Below are 21,516 nucleotides of genomic sequence, written 5' to 3' on the forward strand. Positions count from 1 at the left end.
ATTGGAACAGAATGCGTGGGGAGTAGGCTGGTATATAGCTACATTGGCAGGAGCCTGAGATACTTACTGTATTTATGAATCGTGAAACTGCAGCTTAATTATTCAGGACACTGTAAATGGATGTCTGTTCCATTTTTAGGCCATACTTATACAAACCTGCATGTGACACCATTTTGAGAAAAGTTAGTTTTGAAATCTTATGGAGGATTTTTAGACATTTTATTTATTTTCTATTCTTTCATCTGTAAAGTCATAGCTCTTTATGAATTCAGCTAAACAGGTCTTAGAAAGAGAGGCTAAATATATTAGAAGTAGTACATTTAGTAAGCCTGTTAAAAAGCCGTCTGATAATTTTGCTTAAAAATGTCACGCTGGTAAGGTCCTACAGGTTTCGGCACTTTGAGGCTGGAAACAAGCGTGATGTGCACCATTGCAAACCTGAGCATCCTTTTTTACCAGGCACGCACACCACCATTTCCAGGCCCTTCAGGGACCGATACTTGACTCTGGACTTGCATCTCAGATAGTGTTTTGCACATTCTGGGCCCTGAGCATGCGTAGATCTATTCGGGACAAGGGCAGGATAGCACAGAAGGAAATATTTGTGTGTGGGGTTGATTTATAGAGCACAACAGCTGTTCAAACCTACCCTGGGCTTTGCAGTTAGTCCAGCCTGTTGTGGGGCAGAGCGTGCTAGCAGGAAAGGTGCATGGTAAATGCGGTTTATCGTACTGCTCACCAGTTGATTATTTATAACCTATTTTTTCAGATAAGCCCATGTAGATGCAGAGAGTAGCCAGTCTTTTTCTTGGTAACTTTTTTTTGCTTTTTAAATACGAGGCAGCTTTTGGTCCTAGACTCGAGCCTAAATTTCTGTTGGTAGACTGAGAAATGTATTTGCATGATTCCTCTTGTTCTCATCAGATGTCTCCTGAGCTTTTGCTGATTTTTTGGAGCCCTTTTGTAGTAAACCCTTTATTTTAGATTTTTTTTAATTTTATACATTTCTTACAAGGTAGAAACATTTCACATTTTGTTTGAAGTCTGAATGTGTGAAATAGTGTGCAAAGCATAGTTTAAACTACTTAGGGAACTGGAGCACCATATATACTTCCAGTATGAGAAATTAAAAAAACACTTATCTGCCATTACAACTGTTTTTTTGATGTTTTTGTAGTTTTGGAAGTGTTAAGGTAATGGGGCAATCACTTGGCTTCTGCCGCTGAATGCTTGAGATGAAATGCACCTGCTCTGTTTCTGACTATATAGCGTACTATTTTGTTGACTTGCAATGTGAACAGATAATGGCAGTGCATTGTGTTAAATGGAGGAGCTATTAGTACTCTGTGAAAATTAATGCTCCATTAGAATAAGAAAAAGCACCCCATCTTGCTCACTTGGAAGATAAGCACACCTTATATCAGGTGCCTAATCAAACCTTAAATAACGTGCCTATTTCGGGAGCTAACTAAATGCTTCAGCGTGTGTAGCAGTTGCCTCGAATTGGGTAGTCTTTATACATACATAACACTTTTTTGCCCCATAGGTTTTTTACTTACTCCCTGCTTGAAACTGGAAATACTTTCTAAGTCACAGCTGATCTCACGTTTGGCAAAAGATGGAGTAACAGGACGGAATCAAAAGTATTCATTAAAGCAGCCTCATGAACAAAGTGATTAGCTAGATATTTGAAATGAACAAAGCGGCTCATCCACTACGCGCTACTTCATTGTTGTTAAATCTATGTATGCCGCTACAAATAGCAGCTCTGATACACTGAGTAATTCTAAATAAAGAAACTATCAGAAAATGATTCCCTATGTAGAACAATTTTTATAATTAAACCCCTTGGTTAACTGGAAAAGCTAATCCCAGGGCTGTTCTTGTTTTTTGCCAGAGATGAAAGAAGAGGATCTTACGAATATGCCCCTGATCGTACTTACTACGAGACTGTTAGAACTCCAGGGACGTATCCTGAAGATCCTCGGAGAGAATACCCAGCACGAGGCCGAGAATTTTATGCAGAATGGGATCCGTATCAAGGAGACTACTACGACCCACGTTATTATGATGATCCACGAGAGTACAGGGAATACAGAGGAGATCCTTATGAACAAGATATAAGGGAGTACAGTTATAGACAACGGGAACGGGAGAGGGAGCGGGAGCGATTCGAATCTGATCGGGACAGAGATCACGAAAGGAGGCCAATAGAGCGCAGCCAAAGTCCAACTCATTCCAGGCGTCCGCAGAGCCCCGGAGCATCTCCCTCCCAATCAGAAAGGCTTCAGAGTGATTCTGAAAGGAGGATCTACAGCAGGTCTTCAGACCGCAGCGGGAGCTGTAGCTCGCTTTCTCCTCCGAGATATGATAAACTTGACAAAGCCCGTGTAGAACGTTATGCAAAAAATGAGAAACCTGATAAAGAGCGTGCTTTTGACCAAGAGAGAGTTGACAAAGACAAACGCTTGGTGAGGAAGGAGAAACCAGAAAAACTAGAAAAAGATAAAACAGAGAAGCAAAAACGAAAACCAAAAAACCATTCGCCAAGCTCTCAGTCTTCTGAAACAGATCCAGAAAATGAGAGAGAGCCAAGCCCTGAAAAACTGAAGGGCAATACTAAACAGAGTAAAGAGAGAGCTGACAAAGAAGGGACAGCTAAAAACCGTCTGGAACTAATGCCGTGCGTTGTGTTGACTCGAGTGAAAGAAAAGGAGGGGAAAGTTATTGATCAGCCTCTGGAGAAACCGAGAGCAAAGCTTGACAATGACACTCTCAAGTCTCCACTTGAACAAAAAATCCAGACATCTCAAGTTGAGCAAACCAAGTCTGACCAGTCTAAACTGGAGCCTGTCAGAACTAAAGTGCCAAAAGAAAAGGTGCTTGCCAGTCACGTAGAAGTGGTTGACAAGGAGGGAAAACTAAAGCCCAAGAAACACCTGAAGACAGAGCAGACTTCTGAAGGGGCAAACGCAGTAGATCTTGACAAATTAGAGGCTCGTAAGAGACGTTTTGCTGATGGAAACATGAAACCTGACCGGCAAAAACTGGAAGTTAAAAGAAGCAGCCAAGATGAGGAAGATGCCCGCATGGTCTTGAAAAAGCAAACTGATACGACAGCTTCATCTAGAGAAGTTACAGTGTTAAGGGAAGGAGAGCTGGAAAGAAAGCCCTTGAGGAAAGAGATACTGAAAAGGGAATCTAAAAAAATTAAACTGGAAAGACTTATTACTGTTACCAGTCCCAAAGATACTCAGGAGCCTGCTAACATTTCAGTGGGGATTGGCTCGCGTCCCAGTTCAGATCTGCAGGCAAGGCTAGGAGAACCAGTTGATGAGCTGATAGAAGCGCAAGACATCTCTTTGAAAAAGTTTAATCTGATAAAACAACACAAGCAAATACACCTCTTAGATGATCAAGGAACAGAGAGAGAGGACATGAGGAAAAACTATTGTCTTCCTGAAGAGATGCCTGACCATAAACTTGGCCAAGAAAAACTGCAGTCGGCTGAGTCGGAGGAAAAAATTGGCATTGATATCGATCACACACAAAGTTACAGGAAACAAATGGAGCAAAGCCGCCGGTTAAAACAGCAGAAGGAAATGGAGATGGCAAATTCTGAGAAGTTTGGCAGTCCAAAGAAAGATATAGATGAATATGAAAGGCGTAGCCTGGTCCATGAGGTGGGCAAACCCCCGCAAGATGTCACAGATGACTCTCCGCCAAGTAAAAGAAAAAAGACCGATCACTTTGACTTTGAAATTAGCACTAAAAGAGAGAGGAATTACAGAAGCTCTCGTCAGGTGAGCGAAGATTCGGAAAGGACTGCGTGTTCTCCTAGCATCCGACACTTTCCTCTTCATGAGGACGACGACATATTAGATTCCCCAAGGCTAATGCCATTAAAAGAAACCAAAGAGTCACCTAAAATAGAAGAAAAGGGGTTTTCGTATGCTAATATGACAGTGAAGGAAGATTCCCTAAAATTTAATCCCTACGATTCCAGCAGAAGGGAGCAGATGACAGAAATGGCTAAAATAAAGCTATCTGTACTGAGTGCTGAAGATGAATCAAATCGATGGGAATCGCAAGTGAAACAAGAGCCGGGAGCAAGAGTCGATATCAGTTTCCCAAGCAGCATAGTTAAAAGAGACAGCATACGAAAGCGGTCCGTACGGGACCTGGAGCCAGGGGAGGTCCCTTCGGATTCTGATGAAGACAGCGAAAATAAGCCCCGGTCTCCTAAAGCCTCGTCATTATTGGAGAGCTCCAGGTTATCTTCTTTATTGAGAGACAGAGAAGAGAAAATACGTGAAAGAGAGGAAAGGTTGTCAACGTCTTTAGAAAGAAACAAATTTTATTCCTTTGCATTGGACAAGACAATCACACCAGATACAAAAGCCTTACTCGAAAGAGCTAAATCTCTCTCTTCATCTAGAGAAGAAAACTGGTCTTTTCTAGACTGGGACTCAAGATTTGCTAGTTTTAGAAATAATAAAGACAAGGAGAAAGTTGACTCTGCTCCAAGGCCTATTCCATCATGGTATATGAAAAAGAAAAAAATTAGGACTGATTCAGAAGGAAAACTGGATGATAAAAAAGAGGATCACAAAGAAGAGGAGCAGGAGAGGCAAGAACTGTTTGCATCTAGGTTTTTACATAGCTCAATCTTTGAACAAGATTCAAAGCGCCTGCAGCATTTGGAAAGAAAAGACGATGATTTTGACTTCATTTCTGGTCGATTGTATGGGAGACAGACGTCTTTGGATGGGACTAATAGCGGCTCTGATATGGTCCAAGAGCCTGTGGTTCTTTTCCACAGTCGATTTATTGAGCTCACCCGAATGCAGCAGAAGGAAAAGGAGAAAGATCAAAAACCGAAAGAAGCAGAAAAGCAGGAAGATAAAGAAAACCGGCCCAAGACACCAGAAACTGTCCCTGATGATAAAGAATCAGAGCAGAAGCCTTCATCTGTAGTCGGACCTTCTTCAGTCACAGCTGTACCCCAGGAGCCAGCCCCAGCTGTACCTGAGAAGGCAGCAAATGAGAAAATAGTGGTGGATATAACGTCTGCGAGAGAAGAAAGGCCAGCTGAACCTACACCTGCAGCAGAAGAACCCAAACCTCTTCCTGAACTGACTGCGCCCGTCAAAACTGAACCACCTGAGCAAACCGAGCCCCCACCCGTCGTGGAGGTTAATAAAGATGTAGTTCCTACGGCTCTAGCTTCTGAGGAAGATGCTGTCTCTACAGAGCATCCGTCATATTTGGATACAAAACCTCCTACACCAGGTGCTTCATTTTCACAAGCAGACATCAATATAGACCCGGAACCTGAAAATCCACAGTCGGTTCCACCACCACCTCCCAAAGTCCTTCCGAAGTCTGAAGAGTCTAGCGAACCTAAAGAGGAAAATGCTCTCCCTGCTGCTAACGCTGACCCTCCTGCCAACCAGAAAGTAGAGGTAGTTGTGGAGGCCGTACCCTCGGTGGTCTCTGACAACGACATGGAAGTTGAACCCCCGGTTGTGGTAAAAGATAAAAAATCCTACAAAAGCAAACGCTCTAAGACTCCGGTGCAGTCAGCCGCAGCTAATGTCACGGAAAAGCCAGTCACAAGGAAAAGTGAAAGGATTGACCGCGAAAAACTCAAAAGATCAACCTCTCCTCGTGGGGAAGCGCAGAAACATTTAGAAATTAAAGTCGAGCCAGAAAAAGTTTCTAGGAATGCTGCTAAATCTCCCAGTGCTGCTGCCGAGCCAGAAAATGTAGAGCCAAGCTTGCCTGTAGGTCGGACGAGGCGCAGAAATGTCAGATCAGTTTATGCTACCACGGGAGACAACGAAGGGCCATCCCCAGTGAAGGATTCGGTAGAAGTAACTAGGTCTACCAGGAAAAGAGTGGAAAAGGAGCCACAGGAAACTGTCACGACTGTTCCTACTACGCCCAGAAGGGGAAGGCCTCCAAAATCGCGCCGAAAGCCTGAAGAAGACATCTCTCCAATCAAGGTGGAACCGGTACAGCAAGAGGCAGATGAGAATGAAACTAAGGAGACTGTAGAAACCCCTAAGCCGGCAGAAGGATGGAGGTCCCCTCGGTCCCAGAAACTCGCACATGGTCATTCCGCGGCGGCGAGCGGTCCGCAAGGGAAAAAAGGGAAGAACGAACCCAAGGCTGATATCGTGGTAGAACCAGAAGATGCTGCCGAAACAGCTGGTCAGGAGTCCAACGTTAGTGAAACCAGCAATAAATCCAAACCAACGGACAAAGAAGTAGCAGCGAGTGACCAGAAGCGGGACAGAAAAGAACTTGAAGCAGATAAAAATCCAGTAGAAACCCCCACCGTTGAGATTGTAGAGAAAAAGCCTGTTGCCGAAAAGGCTCCTAAATCCAAAAGGGGAAGATCTAGAAATGTCAAGACTGTGGATAAAGCGCCTTTGTGTCTGAAGAATGTAGAAATCCGCCTCAACATTGATGAAGTCAAAGGTGCCTTGCGGCCAAGTGAAGAGGAGGCAGAGCCTGCAGCGGTGTCGCCCGCAAAAATCAAGAGCCCACCAAAGGAGGAAAACGTCTCGCCCCATTTTGTAAAGAATGAGGTAGAAAACCCATTCCCAGAAGCAGACAAAGAAGCTGTGCGAGAGCCAAAGCATTCGCCAGAGGCTGCTCAGTTGGCAAAGCAGATTGAACTCGAGCAAGCAGTGGAGCACATTGCAAAGCTCACCGAAACACCAACCATTGCTCCCTACAAAGAACAGGCAGCCGACGTGTCCGAAGTCCGTCAGGAGGAGGAAGGTGATAAGCCTGCACATCAGGCTAGCGAAACAGAACTGGCAGCTGCTATTGGATCCATCATCAATGATTTTTCTGGAGAGACAGAAAACTTTCCTGCCCCCCCACCTTACCCTGCTGAATCAGAGTCTGAGATAGCTGCAGAGCCCTTGGTGCTACCGCTGCCTCGGGAAGAAATGGAGCCGGAAACGGATCTGGCAGTGAACAACATCTTGGAAACAGAAGCTGCTGTTGAGCCCCCTGCGCAGCCGGTCCCTGGCTCCGCACCGTCCACAACGGAGACAGACAGCAAGGAGCCGGAAGTGAGCTTCAGTGAATCTTCCAATTCTGCCCAGGAAGCTGAAACGCTGCAGGAAGCTGAGGTTTCTCGGAAGGACAGAGGTCGTCAAAAGGCCGCTCGGCAGAGACGTAAAAGGAGCACGAGCAAAAAGGGGGATACGGCTGAAGTCAACGTTTTTGAGCCTGAGCGGGTACCAAGTAAATCTCCCATCGCCAATGAAGTTAAGGCAATACCCGAGGAAATCTTGAAAGATGAAAAGCAAAACAAGACCTCCGTTCAGGTTCCTGCAGACCCGAGTGCTTCCGATGCTGCCAAAGCTGCGGCCGGGGATGTAATTGCACATGAAACCGTAACGGAGAGCAGTGCCCCACCTAAAGCTCCTGCTGCTGCTGCTCCTGCTCCTCTAGACCTGCCCTCTCCGCCTGTCCCTGTGGATGATGTGAGCCAAACTGGCTTCAAGCTACGGCAGGCTGTTGAAAACGTACCCCCGCCTTCCCGCAGTGCTCCAAACCCAGCCGTTCCTCCAGTGCCGCCTGTACCGGCAGCAAAAATACTGCCCCCTGTACCGGCTGGGGTAGTTCCTCTCCATTCCACTACCGCCAAGGTGTCAGAATGGATCGTCAGGCATGACGATGCCCGTGCTCGTTCCACCCCACCGCCAGCTCTCCCCCCCGATACTAAAGCATCCGATATCGACACCAATTCAAGCACTTTGAGGAAGATACTCATGGAGCCGAAGTACTCCTCGGCAGCAAGCATCACTTCTACCCACGTTACAACCTCTATTGCTGAGCCAGTGAGCACATCGCGTTTGGAGGAGGCACCTCCTCATCCCCCAGTAGAGGCCATAAAACCAGTGTCAGAAGAGAAACCAGCGGTTCCTGTCACCAACGCGTTGGATCCCCCAGTAGCAGAGGCACCAGTTTTTAGCGAGAAAGAAAAGATAAGTACTGTAATTGCTCCCAAAGCTACTTCCGTTATAAGCAGAATGCCGCATAGTGTTGATCTAGAGGAGACTCCAAGGATCACGTTGATGAAACAAGCCCCCCAAACCCAGACATGTCTAGTTAATGCCCCTTCTCCCAAATACAAGCAGAAGATAAGCACAAATGACAACAGCAGGTTTCATCCGGGCTCTATGTCTGTTATTGAAGACAGGCCAGTAGAGACTGGATCCAGCCCCGGTCTGCGAGTGAACACGTCAGAGGGTGTTGTACTTCTCAGTTATTCGGGACAGAAGACAGAAGGCCCCCAGCGGATTAGCGCAAAGATCAGTCAGATTCCCCCAGCCAGCGCGGTGGATATAGAATTTCAGCAGTCTGTATCCAAGTCGCAGATTAAACAAGAGCCTATTACTCCATCTCAGCCCACACCGAAAGGTTCCCAAACTCCTACAGGGTATGGAAATGTCTCCACCCACTCTTCTTTGGTACTAGGAACGCAAGCGTATAATACATCCCCTGTGATCTCCTCTGTGAAGCAAGAACGCAGTACCTTGGAGAAATCCGAATCGGGCCACCTTTCTGTGCAGGCTCCAGCTTCTCAGTCGGGGCCGGTGAAAGTCCTCTCCCAGACCGTAAACACTCCGCCTGTACTGGTTCACAATCAGATGGTACTCTCACAAAATGTAGCTTCCACCAACAAAAAACTTTCTGATCCAACTGCTCTGAAAGTGGAGACTAAATCTCTTCAGCCATCCAACTTGAGCCCTGGGGTTAGTCCTCATCATCCTTCCCTGTCTGGTAAAATGCATTCAGAGGCCAACCATGTCAGCTCAGGACCCAGCACCCCAACGGATCGGGCCATTTCTCATTTGGGGGTTGCGAAACAAGAGCCCCATTCCCCACGTACCAGCGGACATTCTCCCTCTCCGTTCCCGCGGGCTTGTCATCCTGGCAGTACATCCTCTCCTGCTTTATCTAGTAGTACCTCCGTCATGCTGGCTCCAGGAATTCCTGTGCCTCAGTACATATCCAGTATGCACCCTGAGCAATCTGTTATAATGCCCCCTCACAGTGTAACGCAGACTGTATCCCTTGGCCACCTGTCCCAAGGTGAAGTGAGAATGAACACCCCTCCTCTGCCTGGTATGCCTTACGGCATCCGCCAAGAAGCGCTCCACTCTCCCAGAGCATCTCTGCAGCCTCAGATGGAAAGCAGACCTCCGCGATCCAGCACACCTCAGCCGGCTCCGATTAGAGACATAGTCATGCCTCCGCTGTCTTCTCAACATGCCCCAGAAGATGAGATGCACTTCCATCACAGCGTGTGCCGAGGGTCTGCCCCCGTACAGTCCGATGTGCTTGTCATGCAGCCGGACTACCGCTTGCATCCGCCAGGTATTCGACTTGACCAGTACAACGTGGCTCGGGACGTGAGAATGATGATGCACTCGCACATGGCGGCAGTGGGCGACCACCACCCCGAAACGAGACAGTCCAGAACACCGGACGGCTCTGTGAAAACGCCACCGGTGAGCAAGACTCCGCAGCCTGGAAAAGACGCGCCCAAGACGTCTGATGTGAAAATGGCTCACTCTCCACACAACGAGCCTCGCCTTCTCAGCGTCCCTCCCAGCAGCCAGCTGTTGACGCAGCCGGTGGTGGTACCTCATGGTGTACAGATCATGCACCCCACGGGAAGTTCCTTTCATGATTACCGACCGGTGTACGGTGACATGAGGAACTACCATACAGCAGCCCAGCTCGGTCATCCTCAATTCACCGGTGCCTCGCCAATTGGGCTGCCTTCCCGGAGCATGACCCCATCTCAGGTGAGAAACGTGATCATCCTGATGTCCTTCCACACGTGTTCCATTAGCTCCTTTGTTTAAGGTTGTGTTTTACAGTGCTAGAACTCGGTGATTTTTGCTTGGGAAGCATGGAATGAATATGAACCTTTCTAATTTTGCTGGAAAAGAACTGATCACAGACTCATAGAAAACAAGGGTTGGAAGGGAGCTCGGGAGGTCACATCTAGTCCATCCCCCTGCTCCAAGCAGGACCAGCCCCAACTAGATCATCCCAGCCACAGCTCTACTTCAAAACCTCCAAGGATGGAGATGCCACCATCTGTCTGGGGAGCCTGTTCCAGTGCTTCACCAGGCTCCTAGTGAGAGAGTTTTTCCTACTATCTAACCGCAGCTTCCCTTGCTGATGGGGAGAACCTCCTCTTTTTCATTACAGTCCAAGCCAAGGAGGGTATGAAATCTGCTTTCAGGTTCCTAGGTTTAATGGTGTGAGAGAAGGAAAGTTTCCATTGTAGCCCAGATGGTGTCTTGGTGTAATTCTGCTCACTTGCAGCTGTTTTCCATGTTGCTATAAGGAGGTACCGTTTTGTACAGGTGAATGGGTGTTGTATGTTGGATAGTAAGTAGGGCCTTGTGGGTTAGGCAGTTTACAAGGCGTTGGGGGGTCATGGTTCAGTTTCCACCTCTGCTGCCGGCTCCCTGTGTGAGGTTGAACAGGTTTTTCCTGGGGGAGTGATGCTAACTCCCAAGGATGCTGTGAAGTTCTTAGATGCTGCTGGCATAGGAGCCACGTGAATGCCTAGGTGGATTCCAGTCTGTTTTCTAGAAGTCTTGTTAAATGAGAACACTCTGTGCCTTAAGTGCATTCTTCAACCCTTGCCTTCTTTCTCCCCCTGCCCCCCTCCGCTTTGTAGGGTCTCTCGGAAGGCGAGCACTCGCACCCCGGTCAGCCAGTACGCAGCAAAACTCCTCAGATTTCCCAGGACTCCAAGGGGCCACAGGCAGCCGGACCTGAGCAGACCCACCACACCACTGTAAATAGGCATGCAGCACAGATAGATCCTCACATACATCTTCAGAGGGCACAGGCAGATACAGGCCAGACCTCCTACCCCTCACCTGTTGCCATTTCGTTGAAACAGGAGCTTCCATCACCGCACCAGCCTCAGGCAGTTCCGAAGCAGTCTTTGTTCATCCCTACAACTTCAGGCCCTGGAGCCCCACCAGGCCTGCCGCTGACCCGCCCTGAACCCCAGTCTGCTCTGAAACAGGATCCTTCTCTTCACCCGGTTTCTCAGAGACCTGTGGATATGGTTCAGCTCTTAACGGTAAGCTTTATCTTCCCTGTCCTTCCTGAGCTGCTGTCATCTTCATGCTTTGTTATGTCTGTCAACCAGGGGCTAGGGGAGAGGGGATAGACAGCGGTACTTGACTGTGATCCTCCCACGTGTGATGCCAAAACGTACCACCGCTCTCGTTAAATACCACACATCTTCATAACATAGCCATCTCTCTGCTTTCTTGGATGCTTTTATCACCAGAGAATAGTTGGTGATAGTCACATTTATGTGGCAAGAGTGAGAACACTCCAGATGTGCTAATGTTTCAGGCTCTCTTCAGACTTCGCCAGAAATCACTGCATTATTCGACATTCTTTCCCTGGGGAAGGTTATCTTTGCAAGGCTGGTTTTTCCTTTTTAAAAAAACCCGTAGATACTGGAGCACAAGGAGTTGAGAGGAATGATAGAGGAAGGACGGTCCGGCGGTGAGAGCACGAGTCTGGCATCTGCGACATGTTCAGTTCCCTCCTCTGCCCCATATTCCTTGTGTGACCCTGGGCAAGTCTTTCTGTTTCTCTCCTCCTCAGCTTCCTATCTGTAAAATTTGACTAATAGCATTGCCTGGCCTTTTGGAGGATACGTGCTTTAGAGATTATGATGTGCTCAGACATGGGGAAAGGACCAGGGAAGTACCCGAGACAGGTGACTACCATGAAGAAAAAGGGTTGCGCTTTTAACTGTGGCATGGCGTAGCCTGCGTGTCTGTCATGTGACCTGCATGGGTGAAAAACCAATGCAGTGATACCAGTATGACACGTGAATCTCAGATGCGTACAAGCAGCATACAAGACACAATATCCCTCCCCGTTAAGATCACTTGAACATATGGGAGCTCTTCACTGCAAGCATTTCCCTACGTCTTTTATTCCCCTTCTTTCTTGATCTGTATTAAGGTTTCTTCTCCTGTTTATTTTCAGAAATACCCAATTGTGTGGCAGGGCCTCCTGGCACTGAAGAACGACACCGCTGCGGTTCAGCTCCACTTTGTCTCCGGTAACAACGTCTTGGCACACCGGTCCCTGCCGGCACCCGAAGGAGGCCCTCCACTGAGAATTGCTCAGCGCATGCGTCTAGAGGCTTCACAGTTGGAGGGTGTAGCACGCAGAATGATGGTAAGGCTGACATCCTTGCTGCTCGGGGCTGTAGAGCCTCAGAAATATTGTTACAGGCATCATATGTGTCTCATTTCACAGATTTCATAGACATTAGGGTTGGAAGGGACCTGGCAAGATCATCGGGTCCAGCCCCCAGATTTTACCTAAGGCTTAAGTGCAGAAGTTAATGCCTAGTTTCACTCTGCATGCTACCCTTAGAGTCGGGAACAGCAGAGGGGTTAGTTAGTGCCTTAAAAAGCACTTTTGTCCGTGGAACAGACGTCTGTTATCTCTGAAGTGTCTGAGCAACACGGGAAACAGAAGTCCGTAGAAAACTTGAAGTTGAAAAATCTTGATAGGTTTCTTCACCGTCTTTGGAAATGGCTGAGGTTTCGGCAGCAGCTTTCCAACAGCACTCGCACACAGTTTGCAGGGAGCTGGATTTTCCAGCAAAGGGTTTAGGATGAGTAGATATCAGGAGCCAGCCTATTCCTCACAAGTGCTTGACTGCTAATTGTCGTATTTTCTTTCCAGGTGGAGAGTGATTACTGCCTGTTACTGGCCTTGCCTTGTGGACGAGACCAGGAAGATGTAGTGAGTCAGACGGAGTCACTTAAGGCTGCATTCATTAGCTACCTGCAGGCTAAACAAGCTGCAGGGATCATCAATGTTCCCAACCCCGGCTCTAATCAGGTATTGGGAAGGAAACAGCAAAACTTTGTAGTTAAAGCTAAAGTTAAGTAGACAACTGCTGTAGAGGTGGGGTGTAGAGGCCCATCCAGCATCCCTTGTGCGTGGCTAGGATCGAGGTATATGCTTGTCTCTTCGAGACATTTATCGTGTGTAGGGGTAGCTGGTTGTTTCCGTGGCGAAAATAAACCAAATAGGAATCTCAGTGGTGAGCTGCAAAGTCAAAGGGAGCATCTTTGTTTTCTCCTTTCCAGATTTTTGCTGTATACGTTTTTGCCTTTAAAGATAAAAAGCTCTCTGCTCTTTGTCTCCCCTTTAGAAACAGCACTCCACACCTGCCCTTCTTTTATGTCTTTGGGTTTTTTTAATATGTTGTCCAAGAGCTTTTTCCCAGGGTACCTGAAATATCTCAGAACATTACATCTGCCCAAATGTTTGGGGTTTTTTATATAACACTGGAATATTTGTCCTGGATGCACTGCTGCACCAAGTCCAATCTGCTCTGTGTTTACCAGGAACAAGTAATTTGCTGGAATGACTTTCCACCCTGCTCAGCTCTCCAGTGCTATCAAAGCTGTTCCTTTGCTTAAAAAGATTAACAGCTATTGTTCTCTATTTTCTGATAAACCCGTTCAGGTGCTAAGATATTAAGGGGCAGAAATCCTTTGCTCTGAGAAGCAGACGTCTGTTGCTGCTGAATCAGTAAAGCAACCTCAATACGTGTTTGGAAAAGTGCCCTTTTGTACCAGTGCTAAATAGTGGTGCCCCCAATGTGCATGCTGCTTTTTCGATTTTTGAGCCTTATCTCCCTGCCACTCGAGGCTGTAACCGGCACTGTAGCATCTCCTGCATCCCCAGCCAAAGCTAGTGAGAAAGATTGATTTTGAGGTTGCCTACTGCTCACGTGACATCTCGTGAAGGTTCCCCAGCAAAAGAGGAGGGAGTGAGGGCTGCATTGTACGTGGCTTTTATTCCTTTTTAAAAGAAGCTTTTGTCGATGGTCTTTCTCCATCAGCATTTGTTTCACAGTTCAATTTAGCAGTGTCCAGGTGAACTTCCTTATTGTGGCACCATGTGCGTTATCCAGGTCAGGGCTCCCATGCTTGTCAGATTTGTACAAGCAAACCCAGTCATACATAGAGGTTCCCAGCCCCTCTTTTCATGCTTTGTTTTTTTTTCCCTCCCTTCACAGCCTGCCTACGTTCTGCAGATATTCCCACCCTGTGAATTCTCTGAAAACCACCTGTCCCGTCTAGCTCCAGACCTCCTAGCCAGCATCTCCAACATCTCTCCTCACCTTATGATTGTCATTGCATCGGTATGAGCTGTTTACTGGTTACTGACTTTTCCAAGGCCCTGCAGCAAAAAAACCCCAACAAAAAACAAAAAAAGAGGAAAAAAATAAAGGAAAAAGAGAGAGAGAGAGCGAGAGAGAGAGACGAATGAACGAAGAAAATGCTGCCAGACTACCAGCCTCCTGCCCTAACAGGCTCCGATCAAACTGTTGCTGGGTAGTGGTTCTGCTACCTTGTATGTTTACATATTGCTTTAGCTTACGGACAACTGATGCACTCAGCAGGCGGACTGGTATTGGGTTTCTGTGCCTCCTTTTGGGGAAAATAAGGATGGCTATTTTTTTTAACAAAAAATTAAAAAAAGAACCTGAACTGCCTTTGCACTAAATTAGTGACTTGGACCTTTGCACAGTTGAAGACATGCTGTGACGTTCTGGATGTCTTGACACACATTAACATGCGTTGTGGATCAAACGCAGGACCTGGGAACTTCTGCTGAAATTTGTGGGTCAAGGATCATTTCACACATTATCTTTTTTTTTTTTTTCTTCTTCTTCTTCTGGATGTGACCCTTCCTCTCCTCCACTCCCCTTGCTGCAGTTGTCTTCTCTTCATCTGGGATGTACAGTTTACACTGAAAAAACAAAACAAAAGGGAGCGCTATTTTCCTTCCTGGTGGGATATGCAGAACTCAGTGGGTGTGTGTATATATAAATATATATATAATATATATAAATATATATAATACTGACTTTAAAAAAATCAGATCCCCACAACATACATTTTTTTTTAATCTGTGCCAAAAATGTGTTTTCAGAGAAAATCTTATTTTCATACTCAGACTTTGTATTGTCACTCATTTGTAAGTGCGCTTCATTTAAACATTACCTGCCCCGTCCCTTGTCTCACAATACGTGGAAGTGTTATACACTTGTACAAAGACTTTTTACCCGCCTTCCTCCCTCTTCCTCACCTGCCCTAACACTTATTAATTTATGGAACTGTTTTCTCAGCGCAGTTTTGTTTTGTGTGTCCATTGGATTACAAACTTTATTAAAAAATACAAAACATGTTGAGTCTGGATGTGATCCGTCAGCTGCTCCATGGAGGGGGGGAGACTAAAAGCAGATTGAGATCTCGTGTGCAAGTTTGAGCCAGTTGGCATTACTAAGAAGCCACGTCCCCTGCGCTGGATGCTTGCTGTTTCCCAGGTGATTGTGCGTAGGAGCTTTTGCAGGTTTTTTTTCTTGGTGAGTTTGGCTTGTCTCATCCAAGTTTTCATCCAAGATCAGATCAAAGCTTCACGTGTGTCTTTTTGTGGTGTAAATATTTGTAAAACTCCAAAATACTGGTTCTTTCCTGGGTAACTTTGAATTTTGATACACGGAATAAACAGCAGCAACTTAAACAAAAAAGAGCACATTCGAAGAAACGTATTGTTTATTATTTTAAGAAGCTCCATCTTATATCAGTAAAGGCCCCAAATCCCTGAAATCAATATAAAGGCTTTTGTAGCAAGAGTTGTAGGAAGTCCTTATGACTGACACGTGTGTGTGATCAGGATTTGCTCTGCAGGATCCATCAGTGGATCAGCTGCAGGAGTAGGGCTGAAGCGGAAGGTGGCTGTGGGGATAATGGACATCTGGTATGAAAATGTTACGGGGCTTCCTCCTGGGGAAGGAGTCTGGCACCCAGCTGCAAGAAACTCTCCATTCAGGTTCTTTCCAGTGGCGATCCACAGCTGAACTGGTGTGGCTGGTTAAGGGAAACACCAGTGCAATGCAATATGTGTGTGTGTGTGTATATGCATGCATACATACATACATACATACATATATATACACACACACACCCCCCGCCTCATGCACGTTATATATACACACATGCATTTTATATACACACACACACAAATATATGTATACACACATGCATTATATGCACTATTATTTATGTACACAATATATATACACTATACACATATATATACACTACACACACAAACACATAAATGCACAATTATATACATACACATGATACATATACATACTTACACACTATACATACATACACATGCGTGCCCGTGCATGCACACATACACACATCTATACACACATATATAAACATCTTATCCCTGTATGTACTTAAGAAGAAAGTGCCAAAACAAAAACTGCCAAAATGCAATTACCCATCAGACAGGGAAGTCGCCATCTTGCCAGTTCGATGCTACTGTTTTTTTTAAACGTCTGTAGCTAGCTATAATGCTTTTGCAAAGTGTGACATTCTGTATTCAGCAGTTTTTAAAACCAGCTGTTAATTTAAACTAGATCATTTTAAACCAGCTGGTTTAACAGCGATTAAGTTTCTCTCAAAGCTTTAGAGAGTAGGGAACCTGAATCACAACTGTGTTGAACCTCTTTAATTATCAGTGCTTTTCTAATTGGGCCAGTGGCTTCCCTGGCTCCTGCTTTGCCTTTTCCATCTGGGAAGTGTTATTAAGTCCCCATGTGAGAGAGACGCCAGCTCCACTAAAAAGAGATACAGAAGCAGCGACAGAGGAACGGGAAAGCAGTTTTGCAAATGTCTGTGAATGTTTCTGGAGCTCTCTAAGGTATTAAAATTGAGTCTTCATTTTGATGGGGTAGGGGGCTAATTGATGGTGTAGATAAAAGCATCAATTGTGCTGTCAGCTTAAAAAACAAAATCGGTAGGCGTTGTGCGCAATGCTGTCATGAGGATGAGAAGCCAGGCCACAAATGCGAACTGAACTGTCTTTGCCTTATCATTCAGCATAAATCTCTGTGGTGAAAGTTGAGTGTTCAGGGCACAAAAGTTTTAACCAAGCTCTTTCCTTCTCTTGTTTTAAATGGATTTTTTCTGACTCCAAAAAGCCTCTTGTGTATGCTACCACTTGGGCCACTGGAGCGGGCAGGAGGGTACTTGGAGCATTCGTGGAAGACTCTGGAGGTGTCGGCTCTATCCCCAGCTCTGCCAAAACCGCCAGGCTGCTTCATCTGTCTGGGCCTCAGTTCCCTGCCTCTGCGGTGGACGTGGGAGCTTCGGTTTCGGATGTGAAACCCACAGGTCTGTTGCTTTGGACCTGCACCCAGCTCCATCAGCAGCAAGAGGACTAAGGGAGGGTACAGCCTTCTGGGTGAAAGAGCCCGTCGGCTTTTGCTTTGCCTCCATAGCTACGGGGCGCGATACTGAACCACACCAGCAAAAACACAGTGAAGAGGAAGGAAAAAAAATATATGTGGCCACAGGTTTGCCTTCCCTCCTTGCGTTCCTGGTTTTTCCACCTCGAGGGCCCAAGGGTCTACTTTCTTTCTCAAACCAAAGCCATCAGATGCGTCTCCGTTTGCTCTCGGAGCAGCGCTGTGGAGGAGGCGGCCGGACCGTTCTCTCGTCCACATCTCGCCTGCGGAGCACCTGCGTGCGGGTTGCCGCCCGGTCTGCCTTCAGCATCTGCACAGAGCTAGACGTCCAGACCTAAACCAACAGGAGGGGAAAGTCTAAGGGAGGAAGTGCTTTCAAAAGCCCTCCTGGATGTCTTCAAGGAGCCCGACTGTGTTCGTCAAGAGCCCTCTGCTTCAACGAGCCTGTAAAAATCCTGAGAACAGCTTGGGGGCTGAGCCTGTCGTGCCGGTCAGTAACGTTCCCTCTTTCCTCTGAATCCATCTGTGCCCCTTCTTCACCTCCACGTTGCCATCTCCTTCTGCATCTGTCTGCCTGGCATCAGGAGGTTCTGCTTCACAACCGCTCTCCTGAGACGCCAGGAGGGTCTGAACTGTTAAACCCAGTCTCTGCAGGCGCAGGAACCTTCCTGGGAGAGGGGGACAGCACCGAGATTCAGGGCAGGAGCTCGGGAAGGGAAAAGAAGCCGGGAAACTCCAGCGTGAGACTTCTTTGCCCCCACGTGCCAGGAGACAGCGTCCGGTGCTGCTGCCTCTGGAGGAAGCCGCGGAGGCAGGCCGAGGAGGAGCTGTATCAGAGATTACCCATCAGGATCCAGCGAAGGACCCGGCACATCCCACCGATGGAGGCTTCGGGACCCCCCAGGCCCGAGGAAGGATGCAGTGCTTAGGGGGGCCTTTGTGGCTTCCTCCCCACCTTGGCTGCACCCACCTGCTTGGCCTGACTGGGCTGAACAGGGAATCTGTCCCTCTGGAGTGCAGGCGGCTCTTGGGTTTGGATGATGCCTAGAAGCAGAAATGGAGGCTGGCACCGAAGTGATGGTTCTGCCTGGGCGCCTGCGGGGACTTGGTGAGAGCCGCTGGCTTGAATTTCACATGATCCAAGGATTCAGGAACACGACGGGCAAAGTGAGGGCTGGCTCCTGAGAGCGCAGAGACAGTCCTGCTAATGCACCGCAGGAGGGAGCCTACAAACACTATTGCAAACCCAGTGGGGCCCTCCCAGAGAGCCGACATAGCTGAGGAGTCAGGCCCAGCTTCTCCTGGGAGACCGTCTGCTCCTCCCCAGCCTCGAGCCGACCAGGACGGACAAGCATGGAAGTGGTCAGCCCTCAGGGACATCGGAAGAGGGGAGCAGTGCAGCAGCAACCCTTCACGACCTGCAGCCTGGAGAGGGAACGTGGCTCGTTCCGCATTTGGCCCTCCGGGAGCCACAGGGCCATGGTGATCTGAAAGCCCCTCGGTACAGGGAAGAGTTGGCACCGCAGGGCAGGCGCCACATCGTGCCTGTGCAACGCGGAGGAGGCTTCAGTGCTCTGGAGCACGTGTTCGCTGCTCTGATCTAGCTGTTGCATTTGCTCTCGTGTGAATGGCTCCAACATGAACGCTGAATGAAATGGGGTTCAAACTCCTCTGCTTACCCCACTTCAGGCTCTCGCAGGCTGTCAAATGGGCCTGCGCCCGCCCAGCTGTTGCACCCATTTCTCGTGTCATAAATATGGATTTTATTTGCAGGCCCAGGCTGCGGGGTGCCCTCCAGTGGTGCATTCTGGGATATTCCTGGGAACGCACCTTGGGCAAGATGATGTACACCCAGAACAGATGCTCCGAACACCCGAAGCTGGCTCAGCACAACAAAGACGCGGGCAGGCTTCTTCAAGGGCCTGATCTGACCCGAATCCCCGCTCCCAACCCGGCTGACGTAACTGCTTTAGGACCTGCTGCACTTCCCTGTCATCCCCGTTTTGGGTTTTGCTTTGTGGCTCTCTAAAAAATATGCAAAACTGCCACGTTTGCAGAGAGGAGGCATTCCTGGGGAGATCTCGAGCAGCTGACGATGATTGAAAGAGCAGTCACATACCTGGAAATCCAGAGAACCTCTGAAAAACAGCACGACTGACGTAAAGTTGAGTGGTTCGTATTTTAAAAATGAGAGATGGTGCTGGTGTCCTCCAAGCCCCCTGGATGATTTTGGGGCCTTTTCAGTTACTCAGTTTTTTTTGGTGCTTTATTTGTTTTATCTCCATGTCCCCCGTGTCTGAGATCCACGCCGACTCGGGCCTGGCAACAGCAGGAACAGTGGGACTGAGCATCTGCCAGGTGGTGGGACCTGGAGAAAGTAAACAGGGTGGGCGGCTGGGGAGCCAATGACAGGGACGCGGCTCTGCAAGGCTACCTGTCGTCATCCTGTGACACCAGGGGCTGTTTGTAGCCACAGCCGCTCAAACCCTTAAATAAGCCTTAAAGAAAGCAACACTTCTACCTGCTGCGGTGCTGCGGCCGCATCTCAAGCATGCTCCATGCACACATGCTTATCGTATAGAGAAGAACGGCTGGAAGAGACCGCAGTAGCTTGCTAAAAACCCCTGGTGAGTGGAACAGCTGAGGGGAGTGGCTGCATCTTGCAGCGAAGGCTGTGGCTGGGGCTGTGGCCTTCCTGGGACTCCCCTGGTTGTGGGGTCAGTGCGTGTCCGCAGGGAAAGAGTCAAGGGGCCCAGAAGTGAGGGCTTGAGCCAGCCAGGCCCTGTGGTGCATGGTGCTGGGCCTCTCAGCGTGGGTGCTGAGGCCCCAGGTTCTGGTCCTGGCCTCCCCTGTTTTGCGGGGAGGCGCCTTGCTCTTTCCATGGCGGGGCCTGGCCGCTGCGCTTCAAGGGGCCCACGGCAGCAGGAGCTCTCAGCCTTCCCTGGTACTCTGGTGGTAAGGGTGCTACCCTAGGTGGCAAAGGTTGTGGGTTCAAGCCCCTGCCTGGCTGGAGCCCTCTGGCCCCTCGCTCCTCAGTGAGTCCCTCGTGTGCACAAGGAGGCTGTGCTGGGTTGTGGGGAGGTCAGGGGGGGAAGGCTGGGTGGGGGGGGACCTGGGCCAGTGACTCCCTGGGTGCGGGCAGGGGGTTTTTTTGCACTTTGAACATCTTGGGTTTTCCTTTTTGGGGGCCTGGGGCCCAAAATCAAGGCAAAAAAAAACCCGGCAAGCCACCGGGTGGTTCAGGACATTTTCCAACTGAGCTGCACATTCAAGTCCCCTCCGTCTTGCAACTGCGATCACCCCTGAGCTCCAGCTAGTAGGCAAGCGCCGGAGGGGGAAACGGTTGCGTAGTAGATGGTGACCAGGGGACTCAAGCCTTCGGGGACTTGAACCTGCAGCCCCTGCCACCGCTGACAGTGTCCCGAACCACCCTGCCAAAGGGCCAACCTGACTGCAGGGCCTTCCCACGGGTCTCTTCACCCGCCTCGCTGCCTGCCCTGCAGGCAAACAAGCACACACATCAAAAGGGATATGCTGCCGGCATCAGGACTTAACCCCACAGCCCCAGGGCAGGGCAGTGCTCCGCCAGCCCCTCTCCTCTTGGCCCCTTGACCTGCAGCCTGCACCGTGCACTGGGCCCACAACAAGGGAGCCCCTGACCAGCCAGCAACCTAGCCCCCCCACCTTGCCCCGGGGCCTAGGGCAGGACCCCCCAGGGCATGGCATCTACACGTCCTGTGTCGCCTGCTGTGGTGGGCTTCCCTGCACAGGTGGGCTCTCCTCTCCCCCTGCCTAAGCAGCCCCTTCTTTTCTGCTGCTCTGTGGAAGGAGGCAGCTCCTGCTGCTAAAACCTGCAGCAACAACCAGTGCAACCGATGTGCACCCCACCCACCCCTGGGCTCCTGCGCCCGGCTCGGGGCAACCAGAGGGGCTAGCACGGCCAGTGGAGACCCTGCACGCACCAGCTCTGCTGTGTCGTGGGGTAGACATTTGTGCAACCCCTCCACATAGTCACAGCATCTCGCTCCTGCCCTGCCCCCCCGGCACGGGGCCATCGGCGCCGCCCTGGCTTCCCCCGCTCTGCTCCGGGGCGGCTGCAGCCCCGGGCACAGGCGGGGCTCCCC

General features: G+C 48.9%; 1 protein-coding gene across 4 annotated transcripts in view; it reads left to right on the forward strand.

The window, feature by feature from the left end:
* SPEN (spen family transcriptional repressor) overlaps positions 1 to 15,307 on the forward strand; it is a 79,991-nt gene extending 64,684 nt beyond the window's left edge. For 2 of the 4 annotated variants that reach the window (XM_006271970.4, XM_006271972.4), the window contains 5 exons: positions 1,898 to 9,842; positions 10,733 to 11,146; positions 12,076 to 12,270; positions 12,787 to 12,945; positions 14,135 to 15,307. In XM_006271970.4, coding sequence (XP_006272032.2) covers positions 1,898 to 9,842; positions 10,733 to 11,146; positions 12,076 to 12,270; positions 12,787 to 12,945; positions 14,135 to 14,266 — 8,845 coding nt within the window. In that variant the 3' untranslated portion in view covers positions 14,267 to 15,307. The remainder of the gene's footprint in view (positions 1 to 1,897; positions 9,843 to 10,732; positions 11,147 to 12,075; positions 12,271 to 12,786; positions 12,946 to 14,134) is intronic. The other 2 variants (XM_006271971.4, XM_014597956.3) reach the window with 2 other exon arrangements.
* The last annotated feature ends 6,209 nt before the right edge of the window (positions 15,308 to 21,516 follow it).

The sequence above is a fragment of the Alligator mississippiensis genome, chromosome 13, assembly GCF_030867095.1.
Source record: "Alligator mississippiensis isolate rAllMis1 chromosome 13, rAllMis1, whole genome shotgun sequence".
Classification (NCBI taxonomy): domain Eukaryota; kingdom Metazoa; phylum Chordata; order Crocodylia; family Alligatoridae; genus Alligator; species Alligator mississippiensis.